This window comes from Drosophila ananassae, chromosome 2L (genome assembly GCF_017639315.1).
Source record: "Drosophila ananassae strain 14024-0371.13 chromosome 2L, ASM1763931v2, whole genome shotgun sequence".
In the NCBI taxonomy this organism is placed as follows: Eukaryota; Metazoa; Arthropoda; class Insecta; order Diptera; family Drosophilidae; genus Drosophila; species Drosophila ananassae.
This window is the reverse complement of record NC_057927.1, coordinates 27,356,886-27,380,770: the sequence shown is the minus strand read 5'-3', so window position 1 is coordinate 27,380,770 and position 23,885 is coordinate 27,356,886. Positions and strand designations below refer to the sequence as shown.

Here is a 23,885-nt window from a genome sequence, read left to right as displayed (position 1 = left end):
ACATTCACTTGGATGGCAACACTCGGGAAAATTGCGAATAGACAAGATCTTAGGCCATTAGCTTTAATTACCAAAGTTCTGGAGCACCAACTGGAATTGTAACAGCAACAGCAACAACAACTGCAACTGCAACAAATTGCGTGGCTATCAATATTTCCGTGGCTGCACTTGATTTCCTAATGCACCCACAGCCAGGCACGGGCAGGGGGCAAAGTTGACAAGCCCCAAGTCCCACATCCTCCCGTTATGCTGTTGTCAACGATTAACAATATCCGTTTACCTCCTTCGGCAGGAGGTCACCCGGTGGCCTGGTTGGGAGCTTGGTTTTAATTAGTGCCGCCCGTACGTATTTTCTATTGGCCAATTCACCGCAGAGGCTTCATTACCAGCTGCCTTGTGTGAGTGTGTGCGGGACGGATTGCGAGTCATTAAGTTGATGCTGCAGATGCAGCTGAAGCTGCATCCGAAGCGCCTGCCACACAAACATGCAGTTAGGATGCCACATGCCACGCCCACACCGCCGCGGCGGTTGATGATGATGTCAAACGGGGCGTAAACGTGGACTGCGACGGGGACGGGGATTGAATCGGGGATCGGAATCCGAATCCAAAACCAGAAACAGAAACATGTCGAGAGTTAACCTTTGTTGGCGGTTGCTGCTTTTTGTGCGCTCCGGAAACGGCAGAGGAACTCAATCAGTTTTTGCGGTTTATGGTGGCACGGTCAAAAGGGACACGCTAATGGCTCACAAATGGCACTTGAATAATTGAAAGCCGGAAACAGAAGAGAAAAACACACACGGGACGAAATGAAATGAAGCGCACCGGGCTACGGTTTAGCTTGATACTGCACATGGCATTGTCCGCTTTATTCTATCCATGTAAACAAATTGCACTCTTGGAAAACGAAACTACAAATTAACTACGGATTGCACTAACTAATCTCAGGTCCTACTGCGGCAGTCGACTGCTGGAAGGCTCATCATCTTTGTCTGAATGTGGTTTTGCTTTGTTAGCCGCAGTCGACGGCTCATCATCATGATCCTCCCCACTCTCCCCCCTTTGCGGCTGCTTCTTCTCCAGTTTTTCCTTCTCCGTATCAATGAGTTGTTGCAACTCATCTTCCCAGCCAAGCGCTTTGGCCAAGGCTAGGACTCCGGCGTCGCAGTCTCCCAAATAGGCCACGTCCCTTGTATTGTTCGGCTTGCCATAGGACAGCGATTGCTCCTGGGGGTTCATCCAGGGCACAAAGCTGGCCTGGCCCACAGGATCACGGTTTATCAAGAGCCTGAGGCATCGTGGACCAGGTCGCTGGACTAGCGAAGCAAACGGCTGGACCTCTAGCGAAGTTCCCATTATGATGAGGAGATCGCAGTCACGGAAGTCCTCGTTGGGACTCTCGTAGAAGCTTGCGGGAAGGTTTTCTCCGAAGAAGACAATATCCGGCTTGACTACACCCTTGCAAACCTCGCAGGTGGGAAGTCGATCGGCAAAGATCTCCGTCTTCATCCACGCCATGTCGTACTCCTTGCGGCACTTCAGACAATGGTTGGTGTGAAAGCTGCCATGGGCCTCTATAATCTTCTCCTCGGGCAGGCCCGTCAGCCTATCGAGGGTGTCGATGTTCTGGGTATAGTGGCGTTGCAGCAGACCCTTTTGGTCGAGCAAACGGACGAAATAGTGTGCCGGTGTCGGTATAAAAGAACCTGGGTACAGCTCCTTGGCCAAGGCAAAGAAGGGCGCCGGATTCGTCTCAAAGTAATCCAAGTCAAAAATGGCCGTAGGATGCGGAAGTTTGTATTTCTTCAGGTTGCTGTACAGTCCCGAACCAGGCGATCGAAAATCCGGAATGCCAGCAGCTAAAAAAAAATACTTTTTAATTAGATGCATCGCTTGTCGTAGCTTAACCTACAGGTGGAAATTCCAGCTCCCACCATGGTCACTACTTTCCGGAAACCATGCTCGCGCCAATGAGCGGCAAAGCCCTCAAAGGACAGGTCGGGTATAACCTTGAAAGATTTCCGTTTAGTAATTAATTAGATTATCTAAACCCATTCCTCACTTTATCCACTTTGAGGTCTGCCTTTTCGTCCGTGGAGCCGCCCAGATTCAATGTGTGTGCGAAGAAGCGACGAATCATATCCATTGTAGCTTTATCTGGAATCGTAGTTGGATATTGAGTGACACTAGAAGCATTTCTCGTTGTTTTGAACACAAACCTTCTCCGCCTTCGTCTTCGTCGCTAGATGAGGAATTGGTAGCCTCTGGCGGTTTAACGTCCTTTTTCTTATCGGATTTGCTCATGGTGGTTGTAATCCTTAGCCTGGGATGGCTATAGTATCGTAAGTTGCGTATTATTTTGAGAATTTCCGTCTTGTTTTGGTTTATGTTTCCTTTTTGACCTGACAGCACATCAAGCCTTTGCCTCATTTATCGATAGTCTTAACGATATTTGGTAGGGTAAGTCCTAGCTGCAAAAAAACCACAATTTCTACTGTTAAAACATACTTTTAAAATCTGGGTATATGTTTAAAAAAAACACTTCATATATATTTTATAAAATATTTATTTTAAAATTTTAATTTTAAATATAAACGCCAAACTGTTATTGCCAAATACGACTATTCGATAACCACCTATCGCCCCAGCCTCCGATAAAATGATTTTTTTGCAGCCCTGCTTTCGATGCGATAACGATAAAATTATAATAATCTTATCGATATATCGATGTGTTATCAATGCAGCTCTGTCGTTAGCCCAGCCCTGGAAAACCACGCCAGTCATTTTTGTTTTGATAAGGATACGGATACAAAAAGAGCGTGGCCTGGAAAATTTGCAGAAACCAGCAAGAAAACGCCACAACCCGAGCCCGAATCGGTGCAAACTGTGCGTCAGGTGGAGCGCGATCCACTAGTCACGCATTCGCGCTTTCCCCAGCCAACGTGGTATCAGCGTGCGAGGAAGAAGAGGAGAAGTGGCAAAAGCAGAAGCACCAGCAAGAGCAGAAAACAGTGCAGACAGCTAAAATAACGAATCGAAAAAGCCCGGGGAGTGCTGGTGGAGGTGGTGGTCGTGCTGGTGCGGAGCAGGAGGCGAAGAGAAGTAGCGCGCGCGGGGGAAGGACCGAGTGGGCATGGCCGTGGGCCTACGGTGTGGCCACCATTGTATAACTAGGAAGCGCTAAGGAACAAATCTCGAATAGCTCTTGAACCGCCATGCATCTGAACCATGCGACCGCCGCCACAGCAGCCATGGCCTCCTACCAGCAATACCCGCTGCCAGCGAACCATGGCGGGGGTGGTGGAAACGGCGGCGGAGGAGGCAGTGGGGGTGGGGGTGGCGGCAGCGGCAGTGGTGGGGGCGCTGGCCTGCACCAACCAACCACGCTGGCTAGCTTGCAGCAGAGCCCGTTCGCCCTGCACCAACTAACTGCCGTGCAGGCCATCCAGCATCCCACCCACCAGGCCATGCTCCATCCACAACATCCGCTCGTCCACCTGCTGGACATTTCCACAACCACAACGAATAGTGGCGGCGGCGGAGGCAGCCACACACCCATATCGCCGATGAAGCAGGAGGTGCAGAGTGTGATCAGCGAGGAGGAGGTGGTGGTTGATGACCCTCGCAAGAAGAAGCAGTGCCACGTGTGCAAGAACAAGTTCCGGCAGCTGACCACCTTACGCAACCATATGAAGATCCACACAGACGAAAGACCCTACAAGTGCAAGCACTGCGACAAGGCCTTCCGCCAGATCTCGACGCTGACCAATCACGTGAAGATCCATACCGGCGAGAAACCCTTCACCTGCAACATCTGTGCCAAGGATTTCCGCCAACAGAGCACGCTGATCAATCACATCAAGACGCACAAGGGTGAGTATGCTTTCATCTCATAATCTGTTCTATTAATCCTATCCTGGAATCCTTTTTTCGTACAGCGGCGGAGTCCAGCACGCCCACCTCCCTGCTGAACTACCAGCCGCAGCCGAGCGGCAAGCACCGAAAGTCGCAGATGCATCAGGCGTATCAGCCGCAGCATCAGCGAGTCCAAATCTCAAAGACGTTGTACTCCGGCAGCTACAGTTCTCCGGCGGCGGAGGAGTTGGTGAAGCCCTACCAGTGCAGCGTCTGCAAGCGCCGCTTTCCACAGCTGAGCACGCTGCACAACCACGAGCGGACCCACATCGATCCCAAGCCCTACAAGTGCGAGACGTGCGACAAGTCCTTCAGCCAGCTGGCCACGCTGGCCAACCACAAGAAGATCCACACGGGCGACAAGCCGTACACGTGTTCCTACTGCCACATGCAGTTCCGCCAGCAGAGCACTCTCACCAACCACCTCAAGACGCATACGCACCAGCTCGCCCACGGCGGGGCTGGCGCCGGTGGAGGAGGTGGTGGTGGAGGCGCCGTAACAGCCACAGGTGAGCCGCTTGTGTGTTCGCCCTACCAATGAGCCGCTTTCTGTTTATCCACTGTGTGTATTGATTATTAACGCTCTTCCCTAACGAAGCTTTTATTTAAATCTTGTACGCATGCCACTCCCTCCATCATCTGATCGAATCTACACCAACTCTACACCAATCCCCGAATCTGCAGTGGATCACTCAATGCCCGCTCCTCTGGCGCCCGGAACGCAACAACTGACGAGCGGACTGTTGCCGAATAACCTGCATGGCAGCACGCCAAACATCATCCAGCTGGACCATCATCCGCTGCTGCACTTCCTCGACGGCAGCACCACGGTTAGCTCAGTGGTGGCTACAGCAGCGGCCGCGGCCAATACTAAAGTGGAACCGTTCCAGGGCAGCGGCGGCAGTGGTGGCGGCGGGGGATCACCGCCGGGCCGGATGACCGTGGTGGGCACGATACACATGCTGAAGGGCGATAATCCAGACCGGCCGTTCGGCTGCAGCGTCTGCCAGCGATTCTTCTCGCAGCAGAGCACTCTGGTAAATCACATCAAGACGCACACGGGCGAGAAGCCGTACAAGTGCAAGATCTGCGAGGTCAACTTCCGGCAGGTGGCTACGCTCAACAACCACATGAAGATCCATACCGGGGAAAAGCCCTACAACTGTTCCTACTGCCCCAAACAGTTCCGGCAGAAGAGTACGCTGCAGAACCATCTCAGGGTGCACACCTGCTAAGCCCAGACCTGCACCGCCAGCACCTGCCGGAACGAGCAGTCACAACCAGCCAGCCAGCCAGCCAGTCAGTCAAGCAGCCATTGAGGAATAGTGCAATATGAATGCCACATAGCACGTACAGTTTAGAGATCGCATAATACGGCATACGAATACGATGATTACATGAATACTATATTTGAATATATACTCGAAAGTGTTATTTACCTGCTGTGCAGAGCGCAATTGTATGTAACTATATATCGTAGAGAGCTGATCCATATGCGTGTCCAATTGTAAATTAAGGCTAACCGTATTCGCATAAGCCACGAATGAAATGATACAGGGTGTTTAAGCCTATAGCTCCAACCTATCCCCTATCACCTGGGTGGATCGGCTTCAGTGGGTGGCTGAGAAAGTAATCCTTGGAACAGGTCCAAACAATTCAATCTCTATTACACGCCTATGTACTATGTTAGTAAGCCCCATGATTATGTTTCCTAGCCGAAGTGATACATATTGAAATACTAAATCATAAATATTTATTTCTTTCGGAAGCGTTTTAACTACTTTAGCAGCCAACTAATATTCGTAGCTTATTTGTACATTTCTGATTTATATTTTAGTATATATCGCAAAATCAAAGCTAGAAAATATTGTTTATTTTTAACACTATTTTACCAGCACCTATTTTATTTCCTAAAAGGAAGCGGTTCAGGAGCCTCGGGAGGCGATCTACGATATCTGTTGTTTGTTTTATCGCTTTTAGGACCTAATTGTTCTGAGCTGTGCAACGATTACTTTCCTGCCCCCACTGCAACTGGTGCCCCCGAATTCCCATCCTCCTCCTCCTATGAGTTCCGAGTACCGGCTTCTCTCAGCTTTTCTCGTCGTGTTAAATGTTAAGCCCGCCAGCAAAGTAAAGTAAATGAATTAAAAGTAAAACTAGTTATTGCTACTATACTACTGTGTGTAATCCCCGCCCGCTCTAAACTTACATAACTGCATCGGAGAGGTAGAATCGAAGGAGAAAACCGACTATTCATATAAGTGTACTCTTAGCGCATATTTAGCAGCATCTTCTACTCAACATGACTACAGCGGAGCAGAGGCGATCGCATCAAATAATCAATAATACAACTTAAATTGATAACTATTGATTGCAAACCGGGTTGCTTATAGAACAAAGCGTAAAGTTAAATTAGAAAACGGAACGAAATCGAGTCCCTATATTAAGTATGAGAGGTGGAGAACCGGAGTAATACCAGCTATTGAATCGACAGAATGATCGTAAATGTTGTAGAGAATATATAGTATATATATAAAAATATATATATAAACTACTTGTAAATGTAAGCGAAGCGATGAGCTAAAACACAATAATAAAAGATACAGAAAGAAAACATTAAAATCCGATTTTTATTGCTACTTGACATACTAATATCCACTGATTAGAGTCCATAAGATAAGATAATAATTGGGCACTTAGGAATATTCACGGCATAAGGTGGAAAAATATGACAAAAACTAGCTTCAGTAGTAATTGCCAGTAATATTGATATTTTATATTTAAAATTGATTATGTTTATTTATATATTTTAAACTGAAAGCTTTGGGGATTTGTATTGAAAGCATTAAAAACTAGGCATCGAGAATGATACAAAAAATATAAGTCTTGTGGGGAAATGTGGGGAATAATTTGAAGAAAAATCTACTAATGTCACAATAAAATCATTTAGTTTCCTATATTTAGAATTATTTTGAATAAGAACTATTATATTATTTATTTTACATGCGGACCTGAGCGGTACATCGCTAAAGGTACCACAATTTCCATGAACTTCTTTTTTTATCTGTTACCTGAACAACTTTACTGACAGCGTAGTTGTTTTTAAATTTTACTCCTCTTATTAGGTGTCTCATATAAAGAGATTTGGTATAAAGACTAAACACATATCAAATGTTTTCAATGCGAAATATGAAAATATAAAACTGCCCAAAAATTAAATAACCCCCAACCAAAACACACCTAATTTGATTTGAAAAAGGGGAATTTATTACGTTTTTAGAAGACATTTTGCAGGTTGTTGGAAAAAGGAAAATAAGGTTGTGTTTAATTGATACTATATGTAAATACTATAAGCCCTCTTCGTGTAAAATCACTAGGGTGTTTTGCACAGTGTACGCAGTATGTGTGTTGCAAAGGGCAGAGAGCCTCTCGAGCATTTTTGTTCCATTCGGTAGTTACACAAGGGAATCGAAAATAAGCAAACTAGCTAAAATAGTAGCGTCGGTTAAGTTGGAATTTACGAAATCTGGTGCATCTAATCGAATATATGTGTGTGTTCCATGTATAAATATAGTATGTATATCCTAACCTACCCAGACTGTCTAGGGGAGACGGGACTTGCACGTGGACACTGTCTGTGGGAGCGACTTGGATTATCGGGACTTATCTAAAGTATAAGACAAACACTCATTAACCTATGGATATATATGTAGTTCGTGATTAGACGTTCCGGATCGAGCCCGGAGCCTGGAGCCAGGCCTGGCAGCGTGCAAAGGCATTTGAGTAGGACCGAAGTACACAGTTCAGTAAAGCATATATCGTATGTACTCTAGGGCGTATTATCCTTTATATGTATATGCGTTTATAATATATATATAGTTGTATATGATGTTAACTGAAAGTTTTTTTGGAGTTTTGTTTTTTGCTCAAGTCCGAACAAAACTACATCAACAACGACTCCCCCGGCTCCTCGTCTCTATTTGAACAGCCAGCGCAGAATGAGGCTGACCACCAGGCCAATCAGGGCGTAGAGAAGCGATTTGATCACAGTGGATTGCGACACCCCTCCGCCCCACAGGTGCTGCGACTGCATGCTCATATTGCTCGGCGATGGGGCGTACTGCATCCGCTCCAGCCGCTGGCTGATCTCGTTCAGCTGGCGTGTGTGCTGCTCCAGAACCCGGTTAACCTGGTCAACAGCCAGCGCTAGTCTGAAACGGAAATTGCACAGTTTCACAAAGTGTTCCATAAACGACCGAAAATAATACTCACTGCTTGATGGCACTGGTTGAGCTCCGTTTCACGGCGCCTTGGGGCGACTGGCTGGAGTCGGAGTTGGTGTCGCGAGGCGCCAGCACCAGGCTCTTGTTCTTGGCCTTGGGAGCCGCTGTACCGCCCGGCTGATTGCCCGGACCAGCGTTTGATTGTCTTTGGCTGCGCGAAATGGTCTCGAGGGATGGACGCAGCGGATGCATTAGTTCGCCTCCGTGGATTATCGGCACGGACTTGTGCCGCGTCTGGGTGAGCACCTTGTAGTCGCACTCGTATTGGCGCACATCGTTCCGTGAATCCCACGGACGCAGATCCGCGTACTTGTACACCCACTGGCCGTAGTTGTCGAGCTCAAAAATAGCAGGTGTATATTGCAAGTCGGCACTGACCCGGTCTTTGGCCTCTGCCCGCTGGCGCTCCTCCAGCACCGTTTTCTCCTCGGTGGCCGCCACCTGATCCTCGCGAGCAATCGCCTCCGAGACGCGTTGCCATAAAAGCTGCGATTCGAACGGCAGCTGTTCCTCGATTGGAACCAAATACCGAGTTAGCCGCTTGGAACGCATCTCAGCATCTGCTCGGAACAGCAACGTTTCTTCGCCAGTTTTGGAATCCTTAATACGGCACTCCTTATCCCAGTGGCCCGAGATGGTGGCCAGAGTCTCTTTGCCCAGCTTGATCTTGCCAACAACCACATTCGTGGCGTCCGAACCGCCAAGGAATGGCTTCAGTTTGAACTCCAGCTCCGTCCTGTAACCGGTGTTCTCGCATTCGATGTTGATCTTGCCCCCGAGCTCCATCGAGAGGGTGCCCATTAGAATGCCCTTGCAGTGGGCGTACGGCGTCGACGCCGTATAGCATTCACCGCGCGGCAGCAACGTCATAGTGGCAGCGCCTTCTAGCACCGCGGAGGTGCTGTTGCCGTAGAACTTCGATTTCGCCAGGATGGAGCAGGTGATACTGAAGCCGTCCTCCCGGTTCGTTACGTAAAAGGCAGAAACTGGGGGATGATGTGAGACCTGTTCTGCAATATAGAAGGTTTTGCTGCCAGTGGGATGCTGCCAATAGCATCGGAATCGTTCACCCAAAATCGGGTTGTAGGGCTTCTTCAAGCCCTTGGGCTTCTTGTAGAAGCTTGACAGGTACCATTGGACTACAAGCTTCATGCGCGTAAAGGCATCATCTTCGTGGACGGCCCTTCGAAGTAAAGATCGTAAATAAACTACGTTTGAAGCGGAAGATCTAAGCTTACTTGGAGAGAATGTCTGCATGGTAGTACGAGTCGCTGAGCTTGTCCAAAAAGGAGCGCGGCTCCAGGATAAAAGTGGGCAATACCACTTTGCTCAGGTCCATTCCCGGGCGCACCTGCTTCACAATGCACCAGATCAAGCTCTTGTTCTCCTCGGCCAACTCCTCTACCTGCTCTCCTTGCTGCTGAAAAGTAAACATCAATTTTTTAAATTTAAAAATGGTCTTCTTAAATATGAAGTAAGAAGTCACCTCGCCAAATTCCTCCTCGGTTATGGGTACGTAGCTCGTCTCCTGACACTGTTCTGGTCCATCCTCCTGAACTTGCTCGGCGCCATCGGACTCCGACTCAGACTCCAGACCGGACATGACAGCATTGGGTGCTTCATTCTGACTGTCTGCATCCAGATCTAGAATCACAAACACAACGATAAGATCAGGATTAAGATGAAGATGGCAGGTGCGTCACGGACTCTTATAAAGCAGCTTCAGTCTAGCAAAGACCCGGACATGACCCCGCGGCCTAAAAGCAGGATACTGTGAGGATTCAATAGCGCCGAGGCTGACCAAGGGAGTGAAGATGGAAAAGGGGGTTTTTCGCCGGGCGGTGAATACACAAAACATTAATTTTGAACAATTAATGAAAAGTCTACTGTGGCGCATGAATTTCTGATGATCACTAGCTAACTTTGGGGGGACACCACATTGTGTTATTGGATCGATTTTTTCTTGGATTTGCATCGAGCTGCAAGGCAGTAATTACAAAAGCCACTAGCGCAATGTGGTGTCCCCGATGAAACACATCGAAAAAAGAGGGGCGTTCTTTGTTCACCCTTGACATTTAGACGAAATTGCGGCAGAATCAGACAGTCCGGAGGAGCACTGACTGGCCGCAGAACACTCTGCGAGCTGTGAGCGTAGTCGTCGTCGTCCTCGTCACTGGAACTACTGTTGCACAGTGCGGCCCCCAGGGACATTGACTTGCTGATGGGACTGAGGTGGTGGCGCCTTCGCTGACCCATTCCCATGGTCCCCATGCCGTGCTCCACACTGGAGGCGTCACTGTACGAAGTCTTTCGCTGTTGGGACTGCTGGCCAAAGCGCGGCAGCCGCCTGGTGCGCTCCCAGTTGCTCACGGCGCTGCTGTATAGCTGCTGAAGCAACGGAGTCGCAGCCCGACCAGACGCCGACAGACTGGTGTCGGAGCGCGAGGTGTCCACCGCATCAGCTGGCGGCAGAGCCAGGAACTGGGCCCACTTACCATGTTCGTTGAAGTGCTTCTCGTAGTCCGCCTCCGACCATTGGGTTTCGTGGGAGACGGGCAGCGGATCGCCCACGTAGCTGGATGAGGGCGCTGCTCCTGTGCTGCTGTTGGAGCGCAGCAGGAGGGCAGAACATCGCAGGGAGAGCTCCAGGGCGTCCATCCAGCACTTGCCAGCCGCTTGACTGGGGGCCCGGAAGATCAAGTAAGCCGTTGGCAACGGCTGGACCACAGCTCCTGCAAAAATAGTGAATAGTTAGTATTTGTTTTTCATCTTAAAGCCATGTCTAGTACCGATGGTCTCCTTGTCAGGTCCGCGCGGTGCCCAAATGGACTGCTCCAACGGATGAAAGAGCTTGAAGCAGAAGCCGTCCTTCTTGCTGGGCCGCTCTATGACCTGGCAGGACGTGAGCATGACTGTGCCCACCCAGTGGCTGCTCTTGGTCTTCTGGCTTTTGTAAATGAGCAGCAGGCCAGGCTTCAGAACGCACCACAGCTTTGTCCAGGACTTGAGAGTACCTCGAACCTACAAAAATGTAATGTTTATGTTTAATGCTTATATTATGTTTATTGTTGATTGTAAGCCCACCTTCAGCCAGTCGGCCAGTACAATCACTGCAGGATCTTGGAGAGAGTTCATCATTTCACTGGCCACTCGCTTCTTCTCGCGTCTGTAGTTCTTCCTCTGGGCCTTGTAGGACTCCTTCCGGTTAAGTTTGGCCGCCTCGGCCGCCGACTGTTGGGATTTAGAGACAAAAGATAATAGTTTTAGGCACTACTGTTTGGAGAAGAATGAACCTTTCGTCTTCTGCAGCTGCTAAAAATATTGAAGTACTTGAAGTACATATCGTATTGAGACTCTAATTCTGACGTGCGATTACGTCAAATGTTCCCCGACAATTGTCCAGAGAAGCTTTTAATTTTGAGTATTTTTTTCGAGAGAAACTCGAAACGCATTGTTAATCTAATTAGCATTTATAATTTGCTTAGCTGAAAATTTTGTCACTTTTATGTCAGAAATATTTGCACGTGGCGTGTTCCGGGGGCCAGACCCAATAGTTATAACTATTTTTGTGACTATTTCCACGCCCGAAGCCACGAACAGGGCCGGCACATCGATTATAACTAAATTAGACAACGACGGCACCTCTTATCAGTCCATGGTGACCCAGATTTTTTGTTCGAATTGGAGTAGGAGAACTAGAGTAGAGTCTTTGGGGATTACTTGCCTTATCTGCCAGGTTTCCATCCCGGTTGTCTGAGGCCCAGTTGGCGATTCCTGAAACACGGAAAATCATAGTTATTCGCACAATTTTTCTAGGAGGCTTTTAGAGAGAGTCGTCGCTGGGAGTGATTTTTATTCGAGACATGATGCTTCTAGGCCTAGGGGGTTTCCAAATCGATCTAGCACTGACAAAGTGGTTTGTTTTGCTCGACTCTTTTTGGAGACTATTCCACCGCCTATTTACGATCCGAAAACGAGACCAAACAAAAACGAATCAGTGGTGGGAAAGCGCGAAAGCCGCAAACACAGAAACCAAAGCAAGACGCGCGCCAGAGGGCGGGAGAGGAACGCACGCTCGCCCAGCGAGGCCTCAAGGTGCGATGTAGTCCAAGGGGCAGGGTGAACGGCGGACGGTGGGCGGGGCGGGGCGGAGCGGTGCCCAGGGTCAGAGGGGCGGCGTTTTATTTATTTTACGAATATGTTTTAATTTATCTCGCAGATACTCGGCGCAAGCAGACTCTCCGCTCCGGCGGGGTCTCCTTGTCAAGTGCCTCGCACTTGCAGTGACCGACCGACCGACCGACCGCGGCGCGTATTCCACATTCTTATTAATTATTTTTATTGCTTGGCTAAAAATAAAGGTCTCCCAAAAAACGAGTGAGCACATTTTAATATGCACATCGCACACACAGCCTCACGGCTCGGACTCACACCCACGCGGCACTCGTTAATTAATTAATTACGACTCGAAGAGTTGTCACTTGCTTTGCAGGAGATTCATGGCCGGGAAGTCGGAGAGCTCCAAGCTGCAAGCACTTCAAAAAAATGTTTGTCTTATTTTCGCATATTTTCTGTCGTGCTTTCTGTCTTTTGTTTTGCTCGCGGCACTACATGGCGTATGCGTGATGCGCCGAATACTCTTCTGCTCTGTTTGTTGACTTCTCGCCTGCCGCTCGTCCGCTGGCCGCTCGCCGACTGATTGAGATATATTGAGTCGCTGCCCGGCCGAAACCGAAACGCTCGCGCACAAAGCCCAACAAGCCCCAGCGGCAAATGACAAAAGCCGCGGGGCAGAGGCAGAGCAGAGGCAGAGGCAGCGGCAGAGGCAGAGGCAGTGGCAGAAGCAGAGACGGGCCAAACAATTATCTGGCTTTTGCCGTAATGGCTGATGTGTTTTGTAAAATGGATATGAAAATGTTTTCATAGCCAAAAAATAAATAATGAACGAAGGGGATCATCTCTGGCGCTGCCGCCCAGTCAGCAGCGCCTCTGCCGCCGCCAGCAGAGCGCCTAGATACATAGATACAAAGATACAAAGTGTGCTTTGCTGTTCAGATAACGATATCAACGCCAACTCGGCTCTCCCAACCAGCCAAACACGCACCGCACAATGTCGGGAGAGCGGCAAACCTCTGACATGATCTCATCTTCAAGATGTTTGGGGGAAATCGGTGGGACAGCTTGGGGCTTTGTTCCCGCGATAAGATCATCCCAACCTATCCCAATCGTAAGTGAAACCTGCAAACTATTACTCATTCGAAGAGAGTATCCTTGGCAGCAAATGGTGCCTCGCCAGCACCTGCGAAATATATCATAATTATGTCATCCAGATAAGCTTTCGAATCCCCAAACTGAGCACCTGTAGATTGTTAATATGGGCCGTGAAGGCTCCAGGTGTTTGGCGTCGATATCTAAACTCCGACGATTACTCATCAGCAGTCGGAACCTGTCAGAGAATACCTTATCGCAGGCACTGTAGATAAAGGAAACTGCTCTGCCGTCTGGCAGACCTAAGCTAAGCCCTAGAAACTGGAGCGGGGATGAGTCAGCCCGCCTTTCCCGAGGGCATTCGGGAAATCCTGCACCAGGTACCGCACTTTACAATCAGTTTAGTGAGCCGATTAGTGACTCTTCTATTTGATCACCGAATTGGATCGTAATCAGAGTGCAAAGCGAACCGACTATGGAAGATTAATGAGTGCCATAACAGTGGCGATAAGATATGATTAGCATTTGTATTCAGAGAGCAGCATGTGAGTGGCAGAGCACTTTAGGTATTAATAACACACTCGCACCCCGCAATCGCCTGATAATAATGCGCCAAAAACAATGGCAGGGAAGCAGAGCCCCACAAAAGCTCCACCCAGAAATAAAAGGCCAAATGCGTCACACCGAAATGGGAACGCCTGGGGGGGCTGGCATATGCAACTGCATACAAATGCGCCTTTTAGCCAAGTTGCTGTCATAATCATGAGCCATCGCCAGACGTGCCGATCGCGAAAATAAAAGCAAAAATCAAAAGTTTCTGGCCAGATGATGATGGTCAGGATCGGGAACAAGATGTGCATTTTAATCTCCAATTAGTCTCACAGGAAGTGACGTTCTGTGGCCAGGTAATTGAAAAAATCTACGTTCTATGAGAAATAAAAATCAGAAACTGAACAAAAAATCAACATAGGAGGTGCTACAAGTGATCTTATCTATGGTATGTGGGTGATCTTCGATTCTACTTCTTAAGTAAATAAATTTTGAGGATGGGATGGTGGGATGATCAAGACTGTGTCTAACCGTGCTGGAATTTTGTATTGATTTTTGTTAACACTTCACCTGGCGATGATGGCGCCGGACTGTTGCTCAGACTGTCCGTGGAGGGGAGTTTGGTCATGAGGACTTTTAGCGAGGGTCGCCGTTTGAATTTGAAATCGAATACTGAGGAGCGGTTAGCGGCACACACATATATATAGGGGGGAGAAAGAGAAAGCGGGCGATATGTATATAGATAATATATGTTATATAGGATAATAGGTTTATAGATCTAGGGGCACTGGTGTTGGGCAGCTCTAGACTAGCCCAACATACGCACGACACATAGACACTAAGACACTTAGACACTGACAAATCGACAAAAACCAAAGACAACTACTTGGGGAGGCACAAAGACGGTACACAGAGAGAAAATAAAAAGTTTTAAATGATTCTTAGACCTGAAAAACACATAAAATCCATCAACACCAATGGGAAATAGCAAGAGCTCCCCACAAAATAAAAAGTTTTCCAGTGCTTCGTTGGGAGTGAGAGTCCTTGAACGCACTGAGCCTCTACCAAGGCGTAGGGAAGCCTTGAGACGACGCCTCGCAGCACATCCACTGCCACTACGAACTTAATTATGGCCTCATCATGGACTCATCAATTGTCGGCTATCGGACATGGGAGCGCCGCCAAGGAGCTCGGAGGAGCGCCAAGGAGGCGCCCGAGAGACTGACTGGCGGTAATTAAGATTGCTGGTGGATATGGCGATGGGAATGGCGATGGCGATGCAGATACGGATGACGATAAGATGGCTGGACAATACCAAGGCACTGATTGATTTTAAATAAGGCGCCAACGCCTGGCAGCCAACCAATTTCAGCGATTAGAACACGCCTTCGTGGCTCTCGAATAGTTCAAAGTTCAAACGGCAGTGCTATTTGTAATTAAGATATCAGAGTCTCCCCATTAAATAGACAAAAGAAACCTAAGATTTTAAATAAAACTAGCACTAATACTAATACTCTAGCACTGGTGTTGACCCTTCGCGTGCGGCAGGACAGTAAGTCTCCAGCCCAAGGATGTCAGCCGATGCAAGACATTGCAACTCAGCGCGATTGCAACGCGAGTTCCCCCACTGGGCCACTGGGCCTTGCCAAGATGACGTCACTTCTGGCCGCTATAATGGCGCCGCTCTCAATGGCCGCTAACCCCGACCATATTCTGTTGCTTCTTTTTTACGTAATCCAATTACGAGCTAGTGAGGGGCAGAACGTGTGTGTAGTGGTGCTGGAGGGTCAAGTGTGGTGGGGGCCAATCAACCACGCTCATAGCCCGAATGGGTCATAACATCGATGTGGAAACTCCACTCTAGGATATCCATATAAATGGCCAACACAAAATACCACTCAGCCACATCCTGCCATGTTTTATTTATTGCCGAGTAATTTGCCCAAAAGCATGCTTTAAAATATTCATCGAATCACAAATACATGCGCACACCCACACACACACACCTCGGCAGGAGGTAACGTCCCAATCATGGACCCGTTCGGTATGCAAATTCGGATGTAAATCGCGTTAGCCGGCAGATTCCCAGCCGGTTGTGCGAAAGACACTAATCCCGCTGCATCTGCCCATCTGCCCACCTCACTTTTGACCTTTGGAGTGGGTTTCTGGGCTCGCAGCTTTCCGCCAAAACCAAAATAGAACTCGGCGCGCTGCGAGGAGGGCGTGAGAAGAGGACGAAGGTCCTCCGACTGACCCACTGCCTCCCCACTCACTCGCTTTTCATCTTCAAAACAGAGAGCTGCGCAAAAATAATGGCTAAGGCCAGGTGAACCAGGCCAGGTGGGTGTAGGCCTGCACTTTTCACGGAAAACATTTTCACGGAACTTAAAAGTTATGTTTTAAACTATTTTTAAAGGAATACATTTCACCACAACCTTATCTATATTTCCGTTCCATTAAAAGCTTAAAAAAGTGCAAAGCCTGGAATTTTAAATCCTTTTTAAGAACTATTATACAGTGATGGGAAAAATAAAAGAAGATTTTCTTTAAACAGGAATTTTTTAAACTAAATACGAGTCCATTTCATAATAATAAAGAAAGTTACTGTAAAAATGCTTTTATATAAAAAAAAAATTATTTTTTCATTAATAGAAATTAAAACCATGGCTTATAGTCATTATAATTATTATGAGTTTTATTTTAAAAATAAAAAACATAATCATTATCTGAGCCAAAAAATAAAATAATCATTAATTTCTGAGCAAAGTTTCTGAGTTGTATCTAATTTTTTGTCATGATCTTAATTTTAATCATGATGTTAATTTGTACCTGTATTCTTCATCTAAGGAGATGTACAATCAAATGTCAAAAATATTTAATAAATAGACGGCAATCTTAAAGTGAATAAAATGTCTAAGCGGAAACATAATGATTATGCTTGATTTTTAACTTTTCACTCAAAGAATAATGATTAATTTTTGAGAATGAATACTAAACATTGGTTTGTAAGTTTTAAAATGAAAATCATAACAATAATCATTATTTAAGCCTTAAATTTTAAGGTCTCTGCCTATAATAAAACAATTTGACTATAAAAGTGATATAAATTAAATATGGAGGATTTGCAATTAAAATTTAAGACTGCAACGCTATGAACTAAACAGTTGAGCGAAATAATGAAATAAATATTGTGTTTGAAAATGTTTCTATAACTCGTGTATCTTGAACTGTTCCTTCGAGGCTCCATATTTTCGATCCTGAATATCCTAACTAGATTAACTACTACTATACTACCCTACTTTAGTACTATACTAAAACTACTACTGAAACCACATTCTGCAATATATTGGCTTAGTCTGGAGCAGAAAATTATTCGCTCATCCACCATATGGAAGAAACTGCAGAGTCTGAAAGGCATGAGATTGTTACCCGTATCCTTTGGTGTCCTTGGAATCACAGTAATTGTTATTAAAATGCAAATAGTAAGCAAATAATAATGTCAATACAGGCAGGTGAAAATTCCCTTTCTATTATTTTGCTCCATCACTGTATTGGGATTTGGAGAAAATATTTTTCGCAATGTACAGAGTGGCCCGGAAAATAAACACATCACAGTTATGCATCGATTTTCCGTTTTTATTTTGTACGCAATTTCCCTTTTGGCGACTATATTTCCATACGCCGCACAGGCAGGTAGCAGGTGGCAGATAGCAGGTGGCAGGTGTGTGCTTTTCCGATTTTCCGAACGTTTATGACATGCAGTTTTCCGCCCAGAAACAGGGCCACTGCTCGTCGACACCCACTGTGCCCCGGGCGCCGGGGGCCACAGAAATAAATAGCAAAGACGACTACAGAGGCGACTACAATGGCCATTATAAAGTCGTATTCGGGTAGAAAGTAGTGGGTAGGAGTGGGAATGCTGTGTCAGCTAATTGCGAAAATATACTACATGTATGTGGAGCAGGGTGGACCTTATGCACTGCGCTCTTCTAGGGGTTACCCCATTATAATTATTGCAATTAAATATTTCGAGCGAGGTCGCTGGGTGCATGAACTACGTGCTGCTACTGAGAATATTTAAAGAAATAATATTACAATTTAAAAAGTTCCTTTGAAGTTGAAAAGCATCGAAGGTCACCTTTATTAACGAGCGTGTGATGATAGTGTTAATGGCGGCACATACGAACGAACAGAAATCAGGGCTATAAAGCAATCCAGCATGCGAGTCGAGTAATAATTTTAATGACAGTTGCACGCCATAAAGAAAACAATAAACGGAGAAACAAACCGCAAGCGACATCGGAGCAAATCCCACCTGGCGGGCCATCCCACCTCCTCAGACCCAGTCCAAGTCCCAGGTCAATAAAAAGCAAAAGTCATACATATGTATGCAAATCGATAAATCGCATGGGAAGCGGAGAGACCTGGAGGCCTCTACTGGACAGCTGTCCTGTTTCATTCGTAATGGAGCTAACTTATTTATTGAGGAAAGTTTGCGCCGTCCAGCGGCTGTATCTCGAATGCAAATCGATAATTACCTAATGGATCTGACGGCCAGACACCAGTTCTCTTTCCATTCAGGGTTAATAACTATGGCATGTGTTCTAAACAGAAATCTAGACAAATCATAAAAACCTGTATCCGAAAACAAAAACAAACGCCAGACAATTCTGTCCATAAAGCAGCTGGACTGTGATCTCATCACTCCCCGAGAAAATCAACAAATTATTTATAAAGTTGTGTCGCAGATGGATTAGGAAGCGGGAACAGCTTTGAGATTCATGACGTCACTGGCGGAGACCTAATTAGACGATCTTGAATCCAATTACTCGGATAATCTGCATGTAATACTACCTAATTGCTGAATTAAAAGCGGAGAGCAGGCTAGGAAAGTTAGTAGGACAAGTGGAGGATTGTCATGGAAATGGGTTACAAACAAAAGGGGGATAGATACTTGGCCATGCAAGACCTAATAGGCTACTATGGAGCTACTTGCCCCCATCGAAGACGTGGCCTAGCAACCCAACCAGCCCAACTAAAAGTCAAAACTGGTGGGCAAGTCAATTAACACCATCCACGAACGGGGAGGGGACATCTCGCTTGGATGAATGGACCCGCAGAGCGGAAGCGCGCTAAATGGCGAACAAAAGCCGAGTGTTAAGCGATAGCTTGGCTCCTCCATAGCCGGCAGATGAGTGAGCTGGATTTTGAAATGCGAGAGGAGCGCCGTAATCAGAACACAAGCCATATGCGGAACACAGAACACGGAAATGGGAATTAAAATCAGACAATCGTGGTATTGATTTACAAATGCGGTCGAAATGAGAGTTGTTCTATTTTGAATGTTCTCTTTTTATTGACTAGTTGTTAATTTAATATATGCTAGTATTACTACTTTACTAGTATAAACAAATTAATAATATAGTTTAAGTCCAGCATTTACTAACACGCCTAAATTTAAACCTTCCACTTCTACTAAGAAGGACTAAAAACTTTCGTCCTCTAATCCTCAGCCATTCACGATCAGTTCGGACTACAATGGTCTCTACCATATCTTGTCACTTTGCTCCACTATCAATCTTAAATACCTCATCCTAAACCCCTTATCTGTGCAGCACTCTTCCTCGTGATATCATACCCCTACTCTTCTCTGACACTTTCTCGGATCTATCCCCGCGATTCGACGCGTACGTTATGCGGCAGCGTCCCTCTGCCGCATGGACGGGACTAGAATGTATAGCTACTTTACAAGTATTAACTAATTAATACATTAGTTTAGGCCAATATAAGAGCAAAATTATTATTCTTTTTTTATAAAATATCTATTAGTTTTGTGCTAAATTTTAATAAATACTAATTATTAAACAAGTCTAACTACTGTACTAGTATAAACTAATTGAATATATAGTTTATAAGTCAGTTATGGTAAAAATAGGGACAAAATAAGGTCAAATAGAAAGATGGGAGTTTCTAAGGATTCCATTTTGGGCAAACTAATCCTATCTGACAAATTTCATAAAGATCGTCCGAGTACATCCTATATATGCCATATATCTGATTGATCGGAAATGGCACTTTTTAAGTGACTTTTGATCTTAAAAATGACTTTTTAAGATGTTTTTGGCTGTTTCCAAATATCTGACATTGGAAAATGGATTTTTTAGTGAAATTCTCATAAAGATCGGCCACTATATCCCACTTTCTGAAAATAAATATAATGTTACTTGACTGCAAGGCTATATCAGCTTTCCTTTCTTGTTTTTTATTAAAAATCTATTCATTTTGTACTAAACTATAATTGATACTAATTAGTATACTGGTATAACTAGTAGCTATAAACTACTATACTAGTATGAACTAATTAATAATATAGTTTATAAGTTAGTTCAGGTCAAAATAAGAGCAATAATATCATTCTTTATTCATTTAATATTTATTTATTTAGTGCTAGCTAACTTAGTATTCTAGCACAACTACTTAACTAGTATAAACTAATTAATAATTTAGTTCAGATCAAAATAAGAGCAATAATACCAGTCTTTTTTATGAAATATTTACTAATTTAGTGCAAATTTTGGTCATAAAGATTAAAAAACAATTATGTACAAATATATAAATATTTCTAAGCCAATGGAGATAAGGTTCTAATAAAACTTTACAGCTATATGTACTTCCAGATAACTTTTACGATACGATAAAAACAATATTTATGGCAAACATGTACAGTGCGGAACAAACTGTTAATAACAATTTCACAACCAAAGAGTCCGAATGAAAAAAAAAACTTAACACACAAGCTGCGTAACTGAATCGAGTAGATAAAGAAATTACTGCAATCTGTTTCTCGCTTTTTTGTGCCATTTTTCTGACCGCAGTTGTGCGCGCGAGTGTGCGTGTGATAGCGGTAATCGTAATCGTAATCGTTTGAATTTAATTCAGAACTCAGAAGCGAGCGATCAAATCGGCAGAGTGTGTGCGAGTGACATTGATTGTGGGGGCTGTAGAACACGGGAAATGGAACGCAAACGACATCGAGAAGCGACACAGAAGCCAGAGGCGTGGGCGGGAACACTCACCTGTCGACTGCCGCAGCCCGGCGCTGTTGGGCGGCGTGATGCTAATCCCACTGACACTGCTGGCCGCTCCGACGCTGACCCCGAGCGACTGGTTGGAGGCGCCCATGGACAGGGCCGTCGGAGTCACCGAGCCACCGCCACCGCCGCCGGTGGGCAGGGGCAGGGGCAGCTGGCTGCCAGTGGGCATGCTGCTGGACTGCTGGGGGGTGCCCGGCATCGAGTGGGAGTGGGCGGCAGAGGGCGCCAGTGAGTCACCAGCACCGGCCCCAGCATGCTTGGCGCTGTTGATTCGGATGGGAGTGCTGCTGGCGGCACCACTTCCCACTGAAGCGACTCCGGACGAGAACGGGATGACCGGGAGCGAGGCGGTGGGCGGCGGAGGCGCTGCCGCAATTGCCGGACCACTGTTCACAGGTGTACCGGGCGATTGTACCGACTGCATGGTGGATCTGGATCTTTCTCGGCCTTAATTCAATTTGCAGTTCTCTGGTCTCTATTGTTGCTTATTTTTTCTATCAATCAGCAAGGCATTGCTCCAGTTGTTCCCACAACCTTTGCGCCACACACACACACGCAGATGGGACCGGACGCAGGGCCAATTATTGATTTTGTTGTTGGCCGCTGAAGAGTTTGGGCCTCTCCTGGTCGCCCAACAATTGGGTTCTCGCTTTGGATGTTTTGTTTTCCCAGCACAGAGAACGGAATAAATCGAAACTGTCGCTTCTGGCAGGGCGCGTGTGTGTGTGAGTGCGATTAGAAGCGTTTTTTGAGAAGCTTAGCTGACTGGACTGGCCTGGGCCTGGCGTTGAAAAAATTTTATGCAAACGCTGCTGCGGCGGCCACGTAACACAATTTTTTTCCGACTTTCGACAATTAGTAAGGGAAAAGTGGTGTACGAAAAATTCTCATAATACGGGTAGGGCACTAGCGCACTTCGCTCACACACGCACACACAATGGTGGGCACTTTCTCACACACTTTTCGCGTTCTTCTATGTACATATGGATATTCCCTCGCTCCAACGATCCGGCGTCGATGGCGTTTGGCGTTCAAATGAGGCTGCTGCCGTCGCTACGTTTCCAAAAAGCTAAACTTGTTTCTTTTCCCTTTCGTATGAGCTCATCCACCACCCACCCCGGCGCCGCACCACCTGCCTCGGCCTCGGCGAGTATTATTTTCATGACGCTGCCAAGACGCTGGAAGTGTGTAAAAGCGAAACAAGCTTTCATAGTGCGTTCTTGTTGTTGTTGTGGTTGTTGGATTACAAGCGCGGCATCAGCTGATGTGAGCGGCTAGTGCAGCCCTGGACGCCTCGCTTTCCCCAGGGCTACCCACCATGTAGTTTAAAATCTAACAGTTTCTTTACAGTAGACTCCCAATAAATGTTACAGCTTTAACAGTTATGTTAAATAAAAATAGATATTTTGTTTGCTTGCTATCTTTGTTTATTTATAATTGGTTATCGGTTATATAATTTTAGAACTATAAGAGGAAAAAATTGTACTTATACTAATTAATTAATCATAAATTTTATTATAACTTTTTAAATTCTGGCAATAATCAGAAGCTTAAACCTAGTAAGAATCATAATATTTATAATTGGCATCCGTATTTTAAGAGTTTAAATGTTTTCATTTTCAATTAGACATTCAAAAACTGCACAATCGTTAGCTGGGCTAGCAGAATTCGGTCAGGTCCCCGCCGCTGTGGATCACTGCCGTCACTCGCCACGCCATGGACTCGTACAGCATCTCGATCCTGTCCACCATCTCGTTGTCACTGTGCCACACATCGTACAGAACTGACCGGAACTCGTAGACGTTTTTCGGGGCCTGGTCCTGAATTCGCGGCTCGATGATGGCCATCAGCTGCTCCAGGAGATTGAGGTCGCTGCAGTCAGTGCCCTCCGGGCCGACTAGGGTGTCCAGGAAGATCTCCTTCGGCGGCGAGCCCTCCACAAACTTGAGGTCGTCCATATTGAAAATGTTACGCCAGTCGCGCACTGTCCAGTCCTGATGAGCCTTGGCCCAGGCCACCCTTCTTCGCTTCGACTCCATGCTGAGCGAAGTCGGTGTCTTCTCCTCTTCTTCCGGTATTGTGACTGCCCGATTCCCGTCCCGGATCTGCTTGGACCGAATCTCGCTGATGCGGCGCTGCAATGTCCTACGGCTCACCTCTATCCCATATTGTCGGATCAGTATCCTCTGCACGTCAACGGATGTACAGTTCGGATGACTGGCCAGAATTTGCTCAACTAGTTGGCGGTTTTCCAGGACTTTTGGTCTGCCCACTTCTCGTTTTCCCGCCTCGCGATTTGTGTCCTCCTCTCGAAGTGGCGCCTGAGTCTGGACTGGGGTCTTGGGCTTCTGGGGCAGGCGCAGGGTGGCCGTTTTGCCCTCAAGCAGCTCACACTCTCGGATGCAGCTCACCACGCTCTCCACGTCGCACTCGAGGATCTGGGCGATCTCCTCGCAGCTGTTCGAGCCCTTTAGAGCCTTCACAATACTTCTCACTTCGGCGGCCAGAACCATTTTCGCGAACTTTCCTCGTCGGTATCTAGAAAGTAAATGATGCTGATCTGATTTTGGAAGGCGGCTTTTATTCACCTGGCAGGTAAAGTTGCTGGAAATATTTTGTCGCCTGCCTGTTTTTATTTTTATGGCGATCAGTAAGCTAAGTATACATACATATACCCGGGATTACGGCGTCAGGTAAATATGGCTTCGGATGGCGTCTCTTTTTGCCCTTATCGATCCTCTCGTTAGGGGCTGCCAACCCTTCGGAAAGCAGCTGTTTGAAGGATCGGACATTTTCACCTCATGATCCTGGAACAGCTGTTTTCGAATACTTACCTG

The 23,885-nt window shown here is 46.5% G+C and overlaps 4 protein-coding genes across 16 annotated transcripts; 1 reads left to right on the top strand and 3 right to left on the bottom strand.

Moving 5' to 3' along the window:
• Positions 1 to 834: 834 nt before the first annotated feature.
• LOC6505671 (NAD-dependent protein deacetylase Sirt2) lies at positions 835 to 2,465 on the bottom strand. Its single transcript, XM_001964456.4, has 4 exons — positions 2,219 to 2,465; positions 2,062 to 2,156; positions 1,912 to 2,008; positions 835 to 1,858 (listed from the first exon to the last, which is right to left on the bottom strand). Exons 1-4 carry the CDS (start codon positions 2,427 to 2,429, stop codon positions 951 to 953), a joined length of 1,311 nt encoding a protein of 436 aa, XP_001964492.2. The 5' UTR covers positions 2,430 to 2,465; the 3' UTR covers positions 835 to 950.
• Positions 2,466 to 2,721: 256 nt separating this feature from the next.
• LOC6505857 (zinc finger protein 501) lies at positions 2,722 to 6,536 on the top strand. Of its 2 annotated transcripts, none has more exons than XM_014905334.3 (3): positions 2,722 to 3,872; positions 3,938 to 4,423; positions 4,513 to 4,656. In XM_014905334.3, the coding sequence occupies exons 1-3, from the start codon at positions 3,215 to 3,217 to the stop codon at positions 4,521 to 4,523; spliced, it is 1,155 nt and encodes a 384-aa protein (XP_014760820.1). In that variant the 5' UTR covers positions 2,722 to 3,214; the 3' UTR covers positions 4,524 to 4,656. The 2 variants fall into 2 exon arrangements, with proteins under 2 accessions (XP_014760820.1, XP_001964493.1); XM_001964457.4 differs by having other exon boundaries at positions 2,723 to 3,872; positions 4,599 to 6,536.
• A 1,201-nt stretch (positions 6,537 to 7,737) lies between these two features.
• Positions 7,738 to 22,338, bottom strand: LOC6505669 (oxysterol-binding protein-related protein 8). Of its 10 annotated transcripts, none has more exons than XM_014905266.3 (10): positions 21,031 to 22,338; positions 14,525 to 14,626; positions 11,922 to 11,971; positions 11,282 to 11,428; positions 10,987 to 11,218; positions 10,693 to 10,929; positions 9,684 to 9,841; positions 9,436 to 9,617; positions 8,187 to 9,380; positions 7,738 to 8,125 (listed from the first exon to the last, which is right to left on the bottom strand). In XM_014905266.3, the coding sequence occupies exons 1-10, from the start codon at positions 21,470 to 21,472 to the stop codon at positions 7,891 to 7,893; spliced, it is 2,979 nt and encodes a 992-aa protein (XP_014760752.1). In that variant the 5' UTR covers positions 21,473 to 22,338; the 3' UTR covers positions 7,738 to 7,890. The 10 variants fall into 10 exon arrangements, with proteins under 10 accessions (XP_014760752.1, XP_014760754.1, XP_032305535.1 ...); XM_014905268.3 differs by having other exon boundaries at positions 9,436 to 9,614; XM_032449644.2 differs by lacking the exon at positions 14,525 to 14,626 and having other exon boundaries at positions 21,031 to 22,336.
• A 119-nt stretch (positions 22,339 to 22,457) lies between these two features.
• Positions 22,458 to 23,832, bottom strand: LOC6505668. Of its 3 annotated transcripts, XM_032449647.2 has the most exons (3): positions 23,718 to 23,831; positions 23,637 to 23,652; positions 22,458 to 23,586 (listed from the first exon to the last, which is right to left on the bottom strand). In XM_032449647.2, the coding sequence occupies exon 3, from the start codon at positions 23,559 to 23,561 to the stop codon at positions 22,707 to 22,709; it is 855 nt and encodes a 284-aa protein (XP_032305538.1). In that variant the 5' UTR covers positions 23,562 to 23,586; positions 23,637 to 23,652; positions 23,718 to 23,831; the 3' UTR covers positions 22,458 to 22,706. The 3 variants fall into 3 exon arrangements, with proteins under 3 accessions (XP_032305538.1, XP_014760749.1, XP_001964496.1); XM_014905263.3 differs by having other exon boundaries at positions 23,637 to 23,832; XM_001964460.4 differs by lacking the exon at positions 23,637 to 23,652.
• Positions 23,833 to 23,885: the final 53 nt, after the last annotated feature.